The sequence below is a fragment of the Mustela putorius genome, unplaced genomic scaffold (genome assembly GCF_011764305.1).
Source record: "Mustela putorius furo isolate JIRA1106 unplaced genomic scaffold, ASM1176430v1.1 tig00001075_pilon_pilon_pilon, whole genome shotgun sequence".
NCBI lineage: Eukaryota > Metazoa > Chordata > Mammalia > Carnivora > Mustelidae > Mustela > Mustela putorius.
Window position 1 is genome coordinate 269,883 of NW_025421560.1, and position 18,754 is coordinate 288,636.

General features: G+C 51.3%; 1 protein-coding gene across 2 annotated transcripts in view; it reads left to right on the forward strand.

Moving 5' to 3' along the window:
* CAPN9 (calpain 9) overlaps positions 1-18,440 on the forward strand; it is a 39,901-nt gene extending 21,461 nt beyond the window's left edge. The window contains exons 9-20 of one of the 2 annotated variants that reach the window (XM_004776002.3): positions 1,024-1,184; positions 2,186-2,343; positions 2,518-2,726; positions 4,435-4,471; positions 5,486-5,566; positions 7,207-7,264; positions 9,047-9,111; positions 9,591-9,659; positions 9,915-9,993; positions 11,474-11,590; positions 14,223-14,287; positions 17,076-18,440. In XM_004776002.3, coding sequence (XP_004776059.1) covers positions 1,024-1,184; positions 2,186-2,343; positions 2,518-2,726; positions 4,435-4,471; positions 5,486-5,566; positions 7,207-7,264; positions 9,047-9,111; positions 9,591-9,659; positions 9,915-9,993; positions 11,474-11,590; positions 14,223-14,287; positions 17,076-17,102 — 1,126 coding nt within the window. In that variant the 3' untranslated portion in view covers positions 17,103-18,440. The remainder of the gene's footprint in view (positions 1-1,023; positions 1,185-2,185; positions 2,344-2,517; positions 2,727-4,434; positions 4,472-5,485; positions 5,567-7,206; positions 7,265-9,046; positions 9,112-9,590; positions 9,660-9,914; positions 9,994-11,473; positions 11,591-14,222; positions 14,288-17,075) is intronic. The other variant, XM_045087226.1, reaches the window with a different exon arrangement.
* The last annotated feature ends 314 nt before the right edge of the window (positions 18,441-18,754 follow it).

The window sequence follows — 18,754 nt, forward strand, 5'->3', positions numbered from 1 at the left end:
GATGGCAGTGACCTTGAGAGCATCCAAAAATAGAGACCTAAGTGGGCAGGAAACATTCCTAATCTGGACTTTCTGTGGGGTGGAATAGCTTTGCTTACCTGGGAGTTTTTAATGGGCCTTCGTCTCTAGAAGCTTCTTTTGATCTTATTTCTTCCTGAGGGGTCCAGAAAAGAGTTGACGCTTCTAACCCTGTAAGACCACACATTTCTGATGTCCAGCTGTCTTCCCTGAGGAGCAAACCAGTCAATTTTGAACGGAGCTCACTTTTTTCTTAAAGGCCTTATTAAACACAGCAAGCAAAAACCAGCACACACTAATAATCTAGCTTTTCCCCTCCTCTTCCCCTCGAGCATAGCCTCTGTCTTCCATATTTTTACAGTTTTAACCAACAGATTGTCATTTGTAATGTGGATATCTATTTTCCAGCTCTAACATTTCCTTGAAGCCTGTCCAAGTGCTAAGCTGGCGTGATTTAGAATTCCATCATGGTGACCTCCCGATTCAAGGCACTGAGGACTTAGGGTAACACCAGCTGCTGTAATAAGTAGACTCAGGATGTATGAAAACACAAATGCAATAGAGTTTATCGCTCACTCATTGTACCAGTCCAACAGGACATCCCTGTTCTGTGGGTGGATCTCTTCGTGCTGATTCAGGGACCCAAGCTCCTTCCTCGGTATGGCTTCACCATCCTCCGGGGTCCCCTGGCCATCTTCAAAAAGTCAGCGGAAGTGGAGAGACAGGAAAGATTGGAGGAGACGCCCCACCCCGCTCCCTAAGAGCCTTGACCCGCACATCACCGCTCACATCCCACTCTAGCTGCAGGGGGCGGGGATGCAGTCCCTGAACCCAGGTTCTCCTTAGCTTTGCTTGTGTCTTTTCTGTCTGCCCACACCTGAGTTCTCCCCATCCTTGAGGATGGGCACGGGGACTCACTACTGGTTGGTTAGATGATTAAGCGAATGAATGGATCACGACGTCACCATCGCCTTCTATGCCTGGTGTCTTTCTGCCTTGTTGCAGGATGGCGTTTAGGGACTTCAAGACCCACTTTGACAAAGTGGAGATCTGCAACCTCACCCCTGACGCCCTGGAAGAGAACGCGCTCCACAAGTGGGAGGTGACAGTCCATCAAGGAAGCTGGGTGCGGGGCTCCACCGCCGGTGGCTGCCGCAATTTCCTGGGTTGGTAGTCCGCCTGTAACGCTCTCTGTCATCGTCCAGTCCAGCCTGGCAGACGTCAGCAGGCCAGCACCTGGACCTTAGAGAAAGCCTGAGTGCAGAGTTAGCAGGATTTCTGGGATGGCCAGTGAGGGCTACAGAGACGTAGCAGAAAGTCGGATCAGATTGTTTAGGGGAAAAACTTGTTTGGCCTCTTAGATTATTTCCCATGACAATTAATAAAAAAACATAAATCATGCTAGTTTAACAATAAAAAGGATTTTTTTCCTTGCATGGATGAAAAATTCAGAGGAGAAGCAGGATGGGCTTCAGGCATACTTCCATCAAGCCATTGGTCTGGGATTCTCTGCTCTGCCCTCTCTCTGAGGACTTCTTCCTCAGTCCAGATTTCTCTATAGTCACAGAAGGGCTGCCAGCACCATCCAAGGCTTGTTGAGCCCTCACTTGTGCACAGAGTCAGCCAACGAAAGTCCTCAACTTGGGGTCAATCCCTCTAACTGGGAATTCCTTGAGCCCATACTGCCGGGGAAATGCTGCAGGCTCGTTGGCTTTGTTCCAACTCTCTGCAGCAAGAGAGACTAGGATGAGCCAATCAGCATTCACCGTCGGAGCAGGGCCTGGGGTGGGCTCTCCTCATGTTGCACAAACACAGGGGCACAGTCCTCTCCTCTGAAATACCACATGAGAGAAATAAGATGGAGCAAACCCAGAGGAATGTCTTTAAAAAGCTGCATGGGAAACGGCTCGAGAGAGGGTAGAGATGAAAGGGAAGCACTTGGCCTTCTCACTGGGGTCACAGGAAGTAGGGCGTGAGGGTCATCAGAAGAGGGAGAGAAGAAATGAATGACTTTCTCGGGTTTGGGAAGATGTGGTGGGGCTGAATGGAGTGTGTGTATGTGTGTGTGTGTGTGTGTGTGTGTGTGCGCGTGCACACGTGCTTGTTTGTGCTTGTCTTTTGTGCTTTTTTTGAGGAAGATGAAATAATCACTTCTTTCAAATGGCAGATACCTTCTGGACCAATCCACAGATAAAACTGTCCCTGACCGAGAAAGACGAGGGGCAGGAGGACTGCACTTTCCTCATAGCCCTGATGCAGAAAGATCGAAGGAAACTCAAGAGGCTTGGAGCCGATATGCTGACCATTGGCTACGCCATTTACCAGGTGGGTAGGAAACAAGCCGCTCTTCAGAGCCCCACCCCGGGTGCTGGATCCTCAGCATCTCCTTGTCCACATGCCCGACTCAATGGCCAGTTCCCCAACTGTGTCCAAGTAGCCAAGACCAGCGGTCCTCCCCATAGAACCAACCCCTCCCAACACTCTTCATGCCGGTTGCAGAGCCCCGGGAGAGACGAGCACCTGAACAAGGACTTCTTCAGGTACCACGCTTCCCAGGCCAGAAGCAAAACGTTCATCAACCTGAGAGAAGTCTCTGACCGCTTCAAGCTGCCCCCCGGGGAGTACATCCTGATTCCCAGCACTTTTGAGCCCCATCAGGAAGCCGATTTCTGCCTGAGGATCTTTTCGGAGAAGAAAGCCGTCACCCAGTGAGTAACAAGCTTGAGAATTCCTCTTCGGCTAGTGGCTCAGTTCCGGGGAAGTCACAGACGACCGTTGGAGCCATGACCCCTTTCTTCCCTTCCCTACAATCCACCTGAGAAAGCAGGCTGGAGGGTCTCCCGACCCATTTGCAAAAGCAGGATAATTTCCATTTTAGTTCTGCTCCTTCCATCCCTCGAGCAAGCCTCTGAGAGGTTGCTCTCCCCAAGCCCCCCCAGAACCACGCTCTCCCGGCGATGAGTATCACAGAGTGACGCTTGGGTGAGGCCTCCACTTTCCAGACCCTATTCTCAAGAACCTGGAGTGGGACCCACATTGAGAAGTGCTAGACTCATTTTTGAATACAGTGAAGGGGGTGACTGTTACAGGTTTCCAGAAAGACGCATTCTTTCAGCTTCAGTTTAAATAAATGTTGCCAAATTGTCTGGGGTTGGTCTCAGCCCATGGACAGCAATGCCATCAGCTAGGAACACCTGACGGCACTCACCTGGGCAGGTGGGCAGGTACTGCCCGGGGTGGGCCCCCAGAGACGTTTCCCGAACTGGAGCCAATGCTGAGGCCTGATTGACCCTTGTGGGTCTTTTTATGATTGCAAGACACAACTTAACAACCCAAAGAACTCTGAAAATACAAGATTTATTATATACAGGTCCTGGAGAGCACATGGCAAACCTGCCCCCCACCCCCTCGTGATATCCTGAGTAGAGAGAGAGAGTGCACAGGCCTGGGGTTGTGCCTTTATTGGGGTCAGGGGTAGGGGCCTAGAGTTTCAAAACAGGTTCACTCTTGGTAAACTTCAAACATAAAAGCAGGAATTAAAGTGCTTGAAGGAAAAGCAAGGAGCGGGCCAAATGGTCTACCAGAGCTTTCTAAAAAAAGAGAGAACTTCGTGGGTGAGGTGCCTGGGCTTTATGTCTAGCTGTGAAGCTGGCAATGTGTTTATTGGAGATGGATATCTTTGAAACGGATGCCTGAACCATCAAAAATTTAATGCCAGATGCTTACTTTACCATCAAAAAAGCTAATTGTCAAGGGCTTATACTGAACAAGTTGGCCTTCTGCTTAGTATACCCGACTTTCCGCCACCTCCCCCTTTGCAGTGTCTTGAGCAAAATTATTTTGTGTTGGACACGTCTATGAAAAGTTTCCCATTATTCTTTTTGCCATCGGTTGCTCTGTGGCAGAGGGAAAAAATGGTTCAAGATACAAGCATCCCCTCCTTTTCCCAATAGAGACGTTCTAGAGATGACGGAGCAGGGCTACGTTGGCTAATGACGCCTTTGAGCCAGATGAAGCCCCAGCTAGGGACTGCCCTAAGATACCGAGATGGAGCCCGCTGTGAGTTCGTAGCCTCCAGCTCTATCTTGTGTTCGGTGGGATAGGATTGGGTTGGTGGCAGGCCTTGAGAATAAGCCCAGTTGTCCAGTCTGGTTAGAGTTCCCAAGCTGATTACAAAAGGTGTGGTTCCTTCTTCTCCACTAAATAGAAGCAATTAAAGATCTTCCTTTAATTTTTGAAAATTCTGCTGGAGAGTTTTCTCCAGTCTCCTTCCAGATACTGGTACAAGCTGAGGATGAATTTCCCAGGATCTGTTCACACAAAAGCGCCCGCACGAGAGGCGTGCAGACTGGCAGCTCTTGTGGGCGGCAAGAATGAGAGAGGAAGTTAATCTACAATGTGTTTTCTGCCCCCCAGGGACATGGATGGGGATGTGGCCATTGACCTTCCGGAGGTAAGCCTTCGCACGGTACTCTGGAGGGTGGGAGTCAGTGACAGTCCCGAAAGTTCCCTTCGATCACAGTGTCATTCAGGGCTTTGAAGTTCAGGGAATGGTTTATCTGCGATCGAGTGAGTACCTTGATTCCAGTCTCATGAAGGACAAGCCTTGTACCTTCTAAGTCTCTCGTGTCCTACCACGACCGGGCATGGGAAGGAGGTACGTGCTCTGAAGAAAGCTCCGTTTGGAGCGATGTTTCTCTGGACTACCAACTCACTCTGTACCCTGAGAAGTGGCTGTCGCTTCCGCAGGGCATGAGATGTCTTTAAAATGCCTTCAGTCTAAGAAAAATAACCCATGGCTAGGAGATTCTCTTGCAGAGGCCTTGGAGGAACACGTGACTTCCTCCCTACCATATGTGTGTTGTGCGGGGCTGTAGGGGAGGGTTTTATACTTGTTCAGGGGCTGTAAGACTTTGAAGACGTGCTGAGCTATAACTGGGACAGTCTGATGCTTCCCAAGTCAGTATTGATCGGCCCAAGACAAAACTAAAACACCCAATGCATTTGCTGAGCTCTTTCCATGCACTGGGCTCAGGGCTGCCTGCTAGTGAGAGACTCCTGTCCTTGAAGATTTCACCACCTGTCAAGACAGATGGTTCAGCAAGTAATTACAGTCGAGAGTGGTGAGGGGTCTGTGAGAGAGGGCACAGGGAGCCACGACCACCCCTGCTGGGACCCCAGCTCGGTCAGGACCCCAGCCTCCCTAGCACTCTTGTCTGCAAAAGTCCCCTTGATCAGTCCTTCCACATTCTCCCTCTAAAGAGCCTTCCCCAGGGATCCGACGGCCGTTCCTAATGCTCCAGGCAGCGGCCCCTTCTGTTTCCTCCCCACAGCAGTGAGGTCCCAGGCTCTCCCAAGGGACCACAAGGCCTCCAGGGCATGCCTTTTTCTTGCGATTTCTTTGGGATAGCAAACGCCACAAGTGCTTTCTGTGGCTCCAATGCAAGTTCCTCTGGTTGCTTTCTAGCCTCCGAAGCCGACTCCAGCCGGCCAGGAGACAGAGGAGGAACTGCAGTTCCGGGCCCTGTTTGAACAAGTTGCTGGTGAGGTAGGGCCGCTGCGGGCTACACTTGGCCTTGACCCCTGTGGAGCTGAGGGGCCTGGTTTCCTCCACAGCAGTTACCAGAGGCCTGGTGGAGCTGGAGCCAACGGGAGGCCAGGCCTGATCATCTGGGAGGGCCCAAAGACCACCTCCTCCATCAGACTGGGCTGCCACCTTCGGTTGGACAATGGCCCCCCAAAGGAGCTCAGCCTGGCCTGGGGCTTTCTGTGGAAGGCTAGGGGGAGCCTTGAAGAGGAGCTTCATTGCACTCAGCCCATAAACCACTGCCTTTCGAATGTTCTCTCTGCTCGGGTGGAAGTTGGGGTTGCTCAGGGAGGTCACCACGAAATTACAAATGTGACCTTTGTCGGGTACCATCAGCAGCCCGGCCAGGTTTGGCGGTTCGGGCCAGGACCAGCCCCTGGGGAAGGCGGGATCCATCCCTCGCCTCTGGCTCTCTGGCCCCTACCCCATTCTTGTCCCCTCAGTTGTCAGCTTGTTTTGGGGGGTCCCGGCCTCTCTTGGGGGCCCTGGGTGTCTCTCGCCTAAGGCTCCATTCTCCTAGAAACTGTCCCACCTGTGCTCCCTCATAGCCATTAATAAAATGAGCTTGTTTGACCATTTCCTGGAGGGACTATAACGACTACATTCGCTTCCTTCTCCTGCCAGGGCCCCTGAATCATAAAAGAGTTGTGTTTGCGGGTGGGGAGCAGCAGGATTTTAGGCCGTGTAAGAAGCAGGAGGGCAGGGAGACTTGGGGACGGTTGTCTGGGTGGAGAGAAATGGGGACCTGGGTGGTTCTGTGTAAGCCGCAGCAGGCCAGACGGCCACAGGGCAGGCGGAGTGGTGCTGGGGAAGGGGTGGTGGCGGAGAGGAGGGGGGCGCACATCAGCCATTTCTCCTCCAGAACCGACCACCCCAAACCCCATTCCCCAGGCCTCAGGAGCTCCAGGCAGGCCCATATGAAATAATTTCACAGGTGACTTATTCTGCACCAGTAGCTCAAAATCCTGGACCAAAGGAGCCTTAAGTTCACGCTGCAGCTCAGTAACACTTGCTGCAGCATCCTGGAAAATGCAGATCCTCTCGCCTGGAGGTCTGGGGCAGGACCTGAAACTCCACATTTCTGACAAGCTTCTAAGGGCCGTGGGTGCTGAGCTCTCGTGGGCTTAGCAGATGGCCCCAAATCAGTGGCTCTGAATTCACCCTAGAGGTTTTGAAAATAACCCACGGGACAGCCTCCCAGTCTTCTGGATTGAAATGGTCCTTGGAGGGAGCCCCCAGCATGGGGTGAGCCCCCAGTGTGGGCATTGTTCATACTCTGCAGGAGCTCTGCTGTGCAGGGGCTTGGGGACCCAGACGCAAAGGTCCTCCAACAGAAGTGCCACATGGGGGGCTTTGCCGGGTTGGGGGGGATGCCTGTGTCACCTGGCCCAACTTTTCCATCCTTTCTGCATGGGGCACGGGTGTCCCTGAGAAGTTAGGCAGGTTGCAGTCTTGAGGGACCAGAACACGGGCTCGCAGCAGGGTCCCTGAGGGCCAGTGACATGTGACACTGTGGCTTGAGCCAGATCAAGCTCAGGACTGGAAGCAAGTGACAAAGAAGGCGCTAAGGGCCATCAAAGCAGTCATCTCTCCTCCCACAGGACATGGAGGTAACCGCAGAGGAACTCAAATACGTCTTAAATGCTGTGCTTCAGAAGAGTAAGTGCTCATCCCCCCACCCATTGGGGACCCCAGGGCTCCTCTGGAGGGGATGCATGACCTGTGACCTCGTGCTGCCTCTCCTCCAGCTCCCCCTGCTCTCCAGGGCTGACTCTAGGAAGACTTGCCAAATAACTTTCATTGCTTATTTCCTGATTACAGAAATGATGCCAGTTACGGCAGAAAATTCTGTAAACGTGCAAAAAAGCCTAAAGACAAAGACGAAAGCCTCCAGTGACTGAACCACCCATAGATAAACCCCGTTAAGATGTGCGTGTGTGTCTCCGCCTATGTGTGTGTGCATCGTGTGTTGTCGTGTGTGTCTCTCAGTGTGTGTACATCTACACACAAGGAATTGTCATCCAATTATACAGTTTTATTTGTTAATGTAACAGCTTTAACATAGAATTCTCATGCTGAAAAATCCACCCACCACGTTTCTTGGTGTGCGGGTTGCAGGTTACATGCCGCAACAGTCAGACCCCCACCTCCCCCAGCCCCCGAAACCACTGATCTACTTCCTGTCTCTATAGACTCACTTATTCTGGACTTTGCATATAAAAAGGATCACTCGAGGCACCTGGGTGGCTCAGTCCTTAAGTGCCTTCCAGCGGCTCAGGTCATGATCCCAGGGTCCTAGGATCGAGTCCCACATCAGGCTCTTTGCTCAGCGGGGAGCCTGCGTCTCTCTCTGCCTTGCCTGCCACTCTGCCTGCTTGTGCTCTCCGTCTCTCTTTCTGACAAATAAAGTCTTTAAAAAAAAAAAAAAAGATTTATCCTCATTGTAGTATTTGCAAAGACTTCTTCCATCCTTTCTATGGCTGGATAGCATTTCCCTGTAGGAATATACCAGGTTTCGTTCCCCCATTCCTCACAGAGGGCCGTGAGGGTTGTTACCACTCTCTGGCTCTCGTGACGAATATTGCTGTGAACGTCGGTGAACGAGTCATTCGTGTGGACGTTTCTCCTGGGCATATATCTCAGACAGCTGCTGCCTTACAGGGTAACTCTGTACTTTCTGTTTTAAGGAACCCGCCAACCATTTTCCAAAGTGGCTCTTACGAACGGCATGCGAGTGTTCAAACTTCTTCAGTAACTTCAGTCCTGCCTTTTAAACTGACTTTTTCTGAGCATTTCCCCCGTCATTACATGCTTCCAAAACGCCGCTCTTAAGCACCGTGTAACAATCCATCCTACACACGTCACCTTTTCTGCTCTGACCCTTCCGTTGGTCATTTATGTCCTTTCTAAATGTTTGCCATTACACACAACCAAACGATAAAGGTCTTAATTTGTAATTCTTTGCTTGGGATTTTTAAAACTGGGATAAATGAATGGAAAGATCTTCCCGTTTTTTTTTTTTTTTTTTTTTTTTTTTAAAGATTTTATTTATTTATCAGAGAGAGAGAGGGCGAGAGCAAGCACAGGCAGACAGAATAGCAGGCAGAGGCAGAGGGAGAAGCAGGCTCCCTGCCGAGCAAGGAGCCCGATGCGGGACTCGATCCCAGGACGCTGGGATCATGACCTGAGCCGAAGGCAGCTGCTTAACCAACTGAGCCACCCAGGCGTCCCGATCTTCCCGTTTTTTATATTGTGCAGTTTTGTCCCCCCCACCCACCCACCCAAAGGCCGTGTCAGGTTCTGCTGTCACCAGCAGCTGGAGAGTGAGTACGTGTCCGCCTCCCCAGCTCCAGATCTGACCCCTTTCTTGCACTCCCAGCAGCCCGGGGAAGTTAATCTTATCACGTGTCCAGTGAATTCTGCTTTCATGTGTGATTTCAGAAAAGGACCTCCAGTTCAAGAAGCTCAGTCTGATGTCCTGTAAAAACATCATCTCTCTAATGGATGTATCCTTTCAAATCCGTGGGCTGTGTTTTCCCATCGTGCAGACCCTTCTAGAATGCGGCACCCTTAGCCAGTGGGATAGTCTCCTCGGAGAATACGCAAAGACTGGCGGCACCTAGAACTGGAACAGAATCAGGAGGCACAGACCGTCCAGTAGGGGGACTGCTTTTGAAGGCACTTGGGGGTCTGGCTGCCACTTTGGGGTCCCCGCTAAGGGGATGATAAGGGAATGTTTTCATTGCGCTTTCTCGAACCTGGTGGTGCGATGCCCATCTCACGCCTCCCCATCTCACCCCTGCCATTTCCCCTCTTCAGAGAAGCATGATTTCCTAATTAAGCTACCTCCCTAGGAGCCCTGACTCTGTGTCACGGGCCCCCCGGGCCAGCCGGGTTGCCCCTCCATCGCTGAAGTCCCACGAGGCACCTTGGGTCCAAACCCTAATCGTCTTCCTTCCTTTCTTCCTTAACGCTCTCGGCACAGACCAGCGGCAACGGGAAGCTAGAGTTCGGGGAGTTCACAGTGTTCTGGGACAAGCTGAAGAAGTGGACAGTAGGTGACCCTGCCAGGCACGACCTCTGGGGATTGAGCCAGACTGGAGCAGGAGGGGTTTTCCGTGGCCAAGGGAGAGGGCCGGAGGGAAGGAAGCGTGATGGAATTCCCAGGTCCCTTCTGCTTCCAGCGCTTCCAGAAGGATCCACGCTTGCCCCTAGAATGAAAGTGAAAGCAAGAGGTCGAGGAGTCTCTCCTCGTGGGCAGGCCATGGTGCCCTCCCTCTGGTTCTCAATGCCTCTGTCCTCCCCATAGAACCTTTTCCTCCAGTTCGACGCTGACAAGTCAGGCACCATGTCCTCCTACGAGCTGCGCATGGCCCTGAAAGCCACAGGTAAAGCAGAGCCTGGAAGGTCAGGTGTGGGCTGCCCGTGGCCGGGGACTGTCTATGGACAGCCCCTTGCTTCTCGTGCCCTAGGAGGTGGCCGGTCTTAAACCCGAGGTTGTGCTTCTTGAGGGCACAGCTCTGCGAGTGCCAGAGCCAGACATCAGGCTCAGGACCCACTCGCTCATGCCCAGGCCCGTGTTTTGAGTCACTTTGCAATATTGGCAGGAATCTTTAAAATGGATCTACTGAGGGTGAACTTAGCGTGACCCTCCTCTCCGACCTCTGGCCAAGTTTTCTGGCCGAGCTGAGGTCATGTGAGCCTTTGGTGGCAGGCCACACGTGGTGCCCCCAGACCTCTAATTGCTACTTTTCAGATGGTGATGGCTGGGAATGATCATGGATGAGGCAGGGCGTGCCGGGTCCCCAGACTGAGGGACAGGTTTCTAGGGGAGAAGGACAGGGCAGAGAGGAGAGGTGTGCCTGAGTCTTTCCGGGACTGATGTGGGGGCAGGAGGACGCCCCCTCTCTCCCCTCCTCCAGCCCCGTGGGGAGCAAATGTCAGCATCTGGGGCATGGCCAGCAACCGACAGTACGGGAAGCTCCAGAAACCTCTCTCGATGTCTGACTGGCCTTCTCCTCTGTCTGGGATCGGGACTGAGGAGCAGGGAAGACCGGGTAGATTTCCAAGCAGTATATTGGACATTCTCTGGAAATGGAGCATGTAGACTGAAGTCTGGGGCGGCGGGGAGGTCCGCGGGGAGTCCCTGGGATGTGGGTTAGATACTGAAGCATTAAATGTTGGATGTAAAGTGACTTTACCTCCCTCAAGCCCTTGTTCAACCAATAAGGACACGAATCCCAGAGAAGTGAAACAGCCGCCCCTGGCTCAGCCCTGGCGTCGCTCACACAAGGAGCCCCTGCCCCAGGGCGTCACTCACTGGGGGCTTCAGCATCCCTTCTAGAAACGTGATTCCTAGAGCCCTCAGCACCTTTGGGTTTAAGTGTCCTCCTGGTGCGTCTGGGTGGCTCAGTGGGTTAAGGCCTCTGCCTTCAGCTCAGGTCATGATCTCAGGGTCCTGGGATCAAGCCCCACATCGGGCTCTCTGCTCCATGGGGAGCCTGCTTCCTCCTCTCTCTCTGCCTGCCTCTCTGCCTACTTGTGATCTCTGTCTGTCAAATAAATAAATAAAATCTTTAAAAAAAAATGCTCTCCAGAAATGGAGGCAGGAAGGGTGATGGGAGTGGGGCTCACACACCATCCAGCGTTAAGTTTCCCCCAAGTGAAAAGTTGGCAAGATATAACGGGTAAGTGAATGTCAAAACCAGGAGCATGACCTCAGGAGCCCACGGGCAATCCCCCTGGCAGAGATGCGCAAGGTCACGCTGCATCTAGGCTGAGGACAAGGAGCCCACCTGCTGGCGGGGTGCGCCCCGAAGGTGCCCCTGACGGGGCCCAGGCGGACACGTCTCCTCCCCTCCCCCACAGGCTTCCAGCTGAACCATCACCTCCTGCAGTTGATCGTCCTGAGGTACGCGGACGAGGGCCTCCAGCTCGACTTCGACGACTTCCTCAACTGCCTGGTCCGGCTGGACAACGCGAGCCGTGAGTGGCTGGTGGGGCTGGGCCTCCTGGGACCCGGTGGGCGAGGGGTGGGGGGAGTGTCCCTGGGGTGGTGGGTACAGCCAGCCAGGCAAAAATCCTGGCGACGACAGTTTTTGTCCTGTGATCTCAGTGGTTAGCTGAGGGGTGGGGTGCGGGAGTCTTCTTGGCAGGACCGTCCTTAAGAATCTTCTAGTCTACTGCCTCTGCGGAGGGCCACATCACTTGCCCTTAGAGTCATTCTCCACGTGTACACCCTCTGTGTCCTTGCGGGAGGATGGGGCGGGGGGTGGTACTCCAGCCCCCCAAAGGTCCCATTAGGGGTCAAACCCATTTCCTCTCTGTCGCCCGCCCTCCACCCTCCCTCTGTGTTTTGTAAGCTCTATGTCCTGACCTGGTTTTTCCCAAACAAGACGTGTTACCTCAGGAAGAAAGAGAGAGATTTTGGGTAGGAGGCCCTTAGACTTTGCAGTCTATGGTGACAGTGTCACCAAGCTGAGGCTGAATCCAGGGGCCTAGAACCCAGCACCAGGGTGGCCAGCATGACTGGGGGCGAGGGAGAGAAATGCATCGGTGTCCAGGGCCCTGCACCCCTGAGGATGCCCATGCTTGATTTCACACTTCAGTGTCACCATCACTGAAAATGATTAACAAATGATCATTAAGTGATTAAAAATGATGTAAAATGATTAAAATTATTAAATGATTAAAAGTGATCATTAAAAAGTGATCTCCATCATTTTTTAGCAAGGGGTCCCACATTTCCCATTTGCACTGGGTCCCATGAATTACGGACCCATCCTGCTTGGCATTTTCTAAAGGATGTTTGCTAGGTGGCCTCAGGGCACTTGCTAACCCAAGTCAGGGCCTGGGCTCCCCGTGTCTAGGGTGCCAAAGCTCCCTCTGCTTCTGTGACACTTAGAGCCCATAGGATTACCTGCGGAAGCCTGTCCCCACCCAGCTCTAACCCCCCGGAAAGCTGCACTTAGTGGACAAATAAGGCTTATGTGTGGGCTGATCATGATGGCACGAGGGAGACAAGCCGGTGCTGGAGGGCCTTGCACACCAAGCCAGCAGGATGGCCTTTCTCTAGGTGGTTACCACTACCACTACCACTACCACTAGCTGCTAAGAGGTGCATTTTAGAAAGGCCCCCCGAAAGGCAGATACTTACTAGAATTACAAGGTGGACAAAATGGACCCAAAGAGAATGAAATTTGGTAACTTATCATCTCTCAGCTGTCCCAGTCCTTCCTAAATGCCTTCAGCCCAGTCCTTCCAAGCTGGGGGTTCTCAGCTTGTTCTCACAAAATCGAGGAATATTAGGGAGAATGCACTTTGGGCTTCACACCCACCTTCTCTGGGATCCTCTAGTTAGATCCACCGCCTGGAGAACTTTTTTAAAATACCGAGGCTAAGCCTTCACCCCAGGAGTAGTCAAACGTTTTATTCTCAGAATTTTTAATCTTAAGTACAAGGAATACCAGTCAATCCCCATGGGCCCCACACTAATGTTCCCAAACTTCGCCACACATTACAACCCCCGCACTCCTGGCAGGTTTAGAAAATTTCAATGACCTGGGCTGCACAGGAAGCCAATTCATTAGACTCCAGGGGGTGGAACACAGCATGGCTCCTTGTAACCTGCCTCCCCCAGATGGTTCCAGAGCCTTACACCAGTCTCAACAATGATCATCCTGCTAATCTTTCATACGTACACTTTTTTTTCTAACATACAATTTTTTTTTCAAATTATTTGATAACAGAGCTCAGAAATTCAGTCCTTCCCTCTGTAAATACCTCTAATGGGCAGGCTTGTCTTCAACACAGCCCTCCTGCCATCTGTACCCCCAACACACTTCTCAGGGAGCCCTCAGTGTCATCTAAGAACTGACGCGAGCTGAACTTCCCAGGTCATCTCTCCATGTTTGCTTGCTTGTCTCGGGATTTACTCACTTCCCCTGGCTGTTGGGTTCTGTCTCTTTTGTTTTATGACAGTTCCCTCCCCCTTTTTGTTCTATTTTTCAAGCTCCTGGGAGACTCTTAGGGGAAGCCAGACTCGGCCGGCTTGGCCACTTTGACCAAATGGGGAGACCGAGGCCCAGAGAGGAAAGTAGCTTTCAGGTTATTCCAGGTGTTAGCTGTGATGTCCAGCTGGGCCAGCTCTCCGACCTCCCCCTGCTCCTCCTATGTGTGCGGGAGCCTACGGTGCTCACCTTCTCATTAGGGACTCGTAGAGACTGAAGGGCTTAGCTTCACATACATGTGCTTTTCCTCCGGGGGGAAGGCCCGTGGATCACAAGGCATCTGTAGCTCCCCCAAAAGTTAGCACAAGCGTGATGTTTGGGGCCCAGGAGCCAGCTGACTAACATGTTGGAGAAGACAGCACATGTTGCTCAATACTAAGGCCACCAGCTCTGCCCTCCCAGGAATTCAAGAGCCCCCATCATGCAACAGAAATCCCCGTGTAGCCGGCCTGAGTCTGGCCTGCCATTCTAGAAGATCCCTGCTTACCACCAGATGGAGCAGCTCCTCCACGGGCTGCCCAGCAGGGCCCCAAGGTCACTAGGAAAGAAGGAAACCTGTCAAAGGAACTGTCCCCACAATGATGCTTTTCTCGTGTCTCTCCCATCAGGGGTGTTCCAGGCTCTCAGTACAACGAACGAGGACAAGGAGTTCATTTGTCTCAACATAAACGAGGTAGGATCCAGCGGGGGCCAGTCAGAGCCCCGCCCTATAAATGTTTCCTGAATGCCTGTGAAGGTCACACTTGACCTTGGCGGGTAGTAACAACAATGAAACTGCTAATATTTTTAGGTACTAGTCAGTTAGCAGACAATGCAATTGTTACAATGGTCCTGTGAGCTAAGAATGAACAGAACCTCCATTTGGCAGAAGTGGAAACTGAGGCATAAAACGATTAATCACCTGGAACAGAGTGAGCAAGCAAACCCTGCGTTCTTCTTCTCTTCCTTCTGCCATCCGGGTTCCTCAGCCTGCCTGCCTTCTAGCTTCCGATTTGCTCACTCCCCTTGCTCATGTTGTCCTGTAGGTCTCGTGATTCTCAAAAACCCTGAGAAAGACACAACTTTTACCAGTTACAGGGCTATCGACAACAAAAATGATGGAGGGAAGAGCACGGATCAGAGTTTCAGAGGCTTGAAAGAGGCATCCTAGGGCTGGACCATCTTCTCTGCCTGCCCAGAGTGTGGTCCGCTGACCAGTGGCGTGGGCATCAGCTAGGCGAGCTGTTAAGAAATGTAGCGTGCCACATAGTGATTACAGTCCACAAGACTGCCGCAAACTTCAGAGCTTCCAAGAGACTACATCTTAATTGTTCTAGCCACGAAAACAGAAATGATAATCATGTGACCTGAAAGAAATGTTAGCTAATCGCATTGCAACATATAAATGTATCAAGTCAACACATTATACACATTTACACAGTGTTCTGTCAGTTATATGTCAATAAAGACAATAAAAAATCACACAAACAAGAAATGCAGAATACCAAGCCCCACCCCAAACCTGCTGAGCCAGATCTCATTTTAGGAGGATCCCCAGCGATTCCTACACAGACTAAAGTCGGAGAACACTGCTTATTCTTCTGCCCAAAGGCAGGGAGGAGACTATGGACCACCTCCCTTCACCAGTTACTGTGATTTCTGTTGCCCATTTCCCCCCTTTCTCTCCCTGTGTCTTCCTGTTCAGCTCTGTCTTCCCTTGGACCCCACAGTAGCAACTCGAGTCTCCGTCACATCTCTGAGCCCTCCTCCCACCCGCACTCTTCAACATCCGCACTGCAGACACTGGCTCATTTCCAAGCCCAGTAGCAATTTTGGATTTGGGTTCCGCTTTATTGACTATCAAGACAAAGCAGTGTGTGTATCAAATGGGATAGAACTTCCCCTCTGTGCTTTGATTTTGTTCAATTCAGCTGCTCTGTGCCTCAGTTTCCCCATTTGCAGAAAAATCGAGGCCTTACTCTTACACCAAAAGTTTGGTTTCTAAAAATATCATATAATTTATTGTGTCGGATCATTTCCAATGTTCTCATGTGTGTATCTCAGATCCCTGGACATACTGTAATTTCCTTAAGGACAGAAACTGGGCATTTTCCTTTTCTAGTATTTTCTCTACACTTCAGTGCACACTATACACTCAATAAATTAACTCCTCTGACAGACAACCATACAGAACACCTGGGGGGTTCCAAAGAAAGGTGTGCATACTCAAGCTGGCCCCTTCTGAAAATAAGAGGGACCTCCAGACCCAGATGTCTCAATGACGTCAACATTTGGCCACGATTAAGCATGAAGAAAGGACCGTTACCACCTATCCAGAGTGCAGGGGCAGAGCAGGCAGGTTTGGTAGTCAACACCCTCTGGCCAAAGGCTTCAAAGGATCAGAAGCATGGAGGAAACTTTCCATTGCCTCAGAGTCAAGGTGTCACTTCCAAACCAAGCATCCACAGGCGCGGGGGCTGGGACAGGCTCTCTCTACTCTCCACCCTCCCCTCAACAGACCCAAGTCCTGTGCTGTGTGCTTTCCTGCCCCAGCCCATAGTTGTCCATCTCCAAGACAACAGGAAAAATCTTTGAGCCTTCTCCCTCTCTCTCCCTTCAAGCCTGTCATCCTCAACTCTGACCGCACGATAGGATCACCTGGGGAGATTTCAAAACCCCAGTGGCCTGGCTGTGACCCAGACCAATCAAGTCCAAATCTCTGTGGTAGGACCCAAACAGTGGTATTTTTTTAAATTCCCAAGGAGTGCAGCTTGTGGCCAAGTTCAAGAGTCCCTCCCATCCACCCATTAGCAATCGGATCCTTGCCCCTCCTATGGTTGTATTTGCCTAAAGAGCTTATGGGTCTTCCTGCACCCAGCGGCCTTCCCTGACCCCGGCCTTGGCGTACACTGTGTCTAGGAAGGGGGGCACAGAGGAGAGAAGAAACCATCCCACAGAATCGTGTTGTCCCATGACTAGGTTGTGATAAGAAAGCAGGGGGCAGGGTGTCCTCAGGATAGAGAAGGAACCACATGCGACTTCACTAGTTCACTTGTAAAGAGCCCTGGGTGCTAAGCCCGCAGCCTCTTCCTGATGGAGCCCCTCTGCCCTCCCCATGAAGGGACCCCTCGACAAAGAGAAAAGGTGTTTCTTATCGCCCTGCTTTGGGAGCCTCAGGAAGGCTCTCTTCTTTGCCAGAGAGAAAGCACATTTCTCTCTCTCTCTCTCTCTCTCTCTCGCTCCCTCTCTCTCTCTCACCATCTGCTCTTGACTTGAGCTAACTCAGAAAGATCTCAGGACCTCTGGAAAACTGAAAGCGCTGGGAATTCTTTTTTTAAAAATATTTTGTGTGGAAGAACGAGTCCATATTCGCAGGCACGGCGATCATATGGTGGAGCTACTGTGACATAAACAAACCGGGCTGGTAGGGGAACGGAGGCGGAACCAACTCTCACTTCCTCGCTCTGTCTTCTTGTTCCCAGTTCATCAACTTGACAATGAACATCTGAGGCTTCCCTGGCAAGAATGCAGTCTGTCCAGCTGGGTCTTGACTTTTCAACCGTGAACTTCAGAAGCTTTCTTGGTGTAGAGCTCCCCTTCCATTATCCAACCTTCTCCTCCCCTGCCCCACCATCCTGATCTTGGAAGAATGAAATGGACTCAACTGTGATCTCTGATTTTATGCTACTTCTTTGTACAATCACTGCCCTAAGACGGGCTGATGCCACCCCCTGTGCCTTACACTCAGATTCAGGCGTTGTTAGCAACTTCTCCCCCCACTCCTTCCCACCTCTTCCCAGTACTGATTATCCAGAGTGTAAGTCAGTGCACAGAACCCTGGCTTCAGTGGAGTGTCGATCATTATACTCCAACATCCTAGACAGGACAAAGGACAATGTTTTTGTAGATGTGTTGGGGACTGAGATGAGAATAGAAAGGTGTGATGTCATGATTATGCCTTTTCATCCTAGGTGTGTTTCCTTATTGGGGGGATCCCCAGGGAATTCTGGATGCTTACTTGCAAGAATGGAATGTTAACTAAGACAGTCTCTGTCCAATCCAGACATCCTTTGTGTCTAGAGCTTTGGGTCAGAAAAGCCAGGTGCAATGTTCCTTCTTCTCCGTAGTTCAGATCCAGGTCAGATTCAGGATTGCATTCATGTCTACCAGGATGGGGAAGAGCAGAGCGGAGAAGCCTTGTTTTAGCTCCCTGGCACTGAATAGGAAATCCCCCCCAAATTGGGATGATGGGAAATAACGTGATATTGCCTTGGTAAATGCTAGGCCCTGTTTTCTTATTTATATACTTGTGGCAGGTGAGGCGGAATGGAGGGGTGTGTGGAGAGAGGAGGGGAGACAATTATTGGGATGAAGATCAGGTTAGAAGTGAAACTTCATCAGATCCCTGTCCCCTGGCTGAAGATGCTAGGGCAACATGATCTCTTCCCACTTCCCTGCGCTTCCCTGAACTCACCCAGCAATAGCAGCATCATGTAATAACAATGTTTCCTAGTTCCTGTCCTTGATACTTGACATCTTGAGGTCTGGCTGACCCCAGAGGGACTGCCCTTCCCAGAGCTAGTCAATTCCCAGAGACAGTGTGCCTTCCACATACAAGCTAACCAATCCAGAGCCCACACCCCAGTCACCTCCTCCAGGGGACTTTCACACTCCACACCACTACCCACCTGCCCTAATCACTGCAGGGCCAGGTTCCAGACAACTAGGGACACTTCCCTGGCCCAGAGCTGCTGAAACTATTCAAACTAGGCAGCCCTCAGAGTGCTTACCCTGCCTCACCCATCCCTTCCCACGAAAACCTCAATAAAGACTCTTGCCCACATGTTTCCCGTTGCTCCCGCTGCTTCCTGATCAACCCTGCTGCCTCTCTGTGTGGCCTTGCATGACATGCCCTTCCCCCTCCTTTGGGATTGGGGAATATAACAAGTGACCTTTTCAATAGCAATTGTCTTCTGATCTGTTGGTCTCACCAGATAATAATTTGAAGTTGCAAGAAATGAACAGCACTACAAATGGTATCTGTAGGTGAATATAAAAGACAATAAATGTTTTTTTCTTCTAATCTTGTTAAAAGACATAAGATTATACAAAGCAATAATTATAACACTGTATTCTTAGGTTTGTAATGTATGTAGTGATA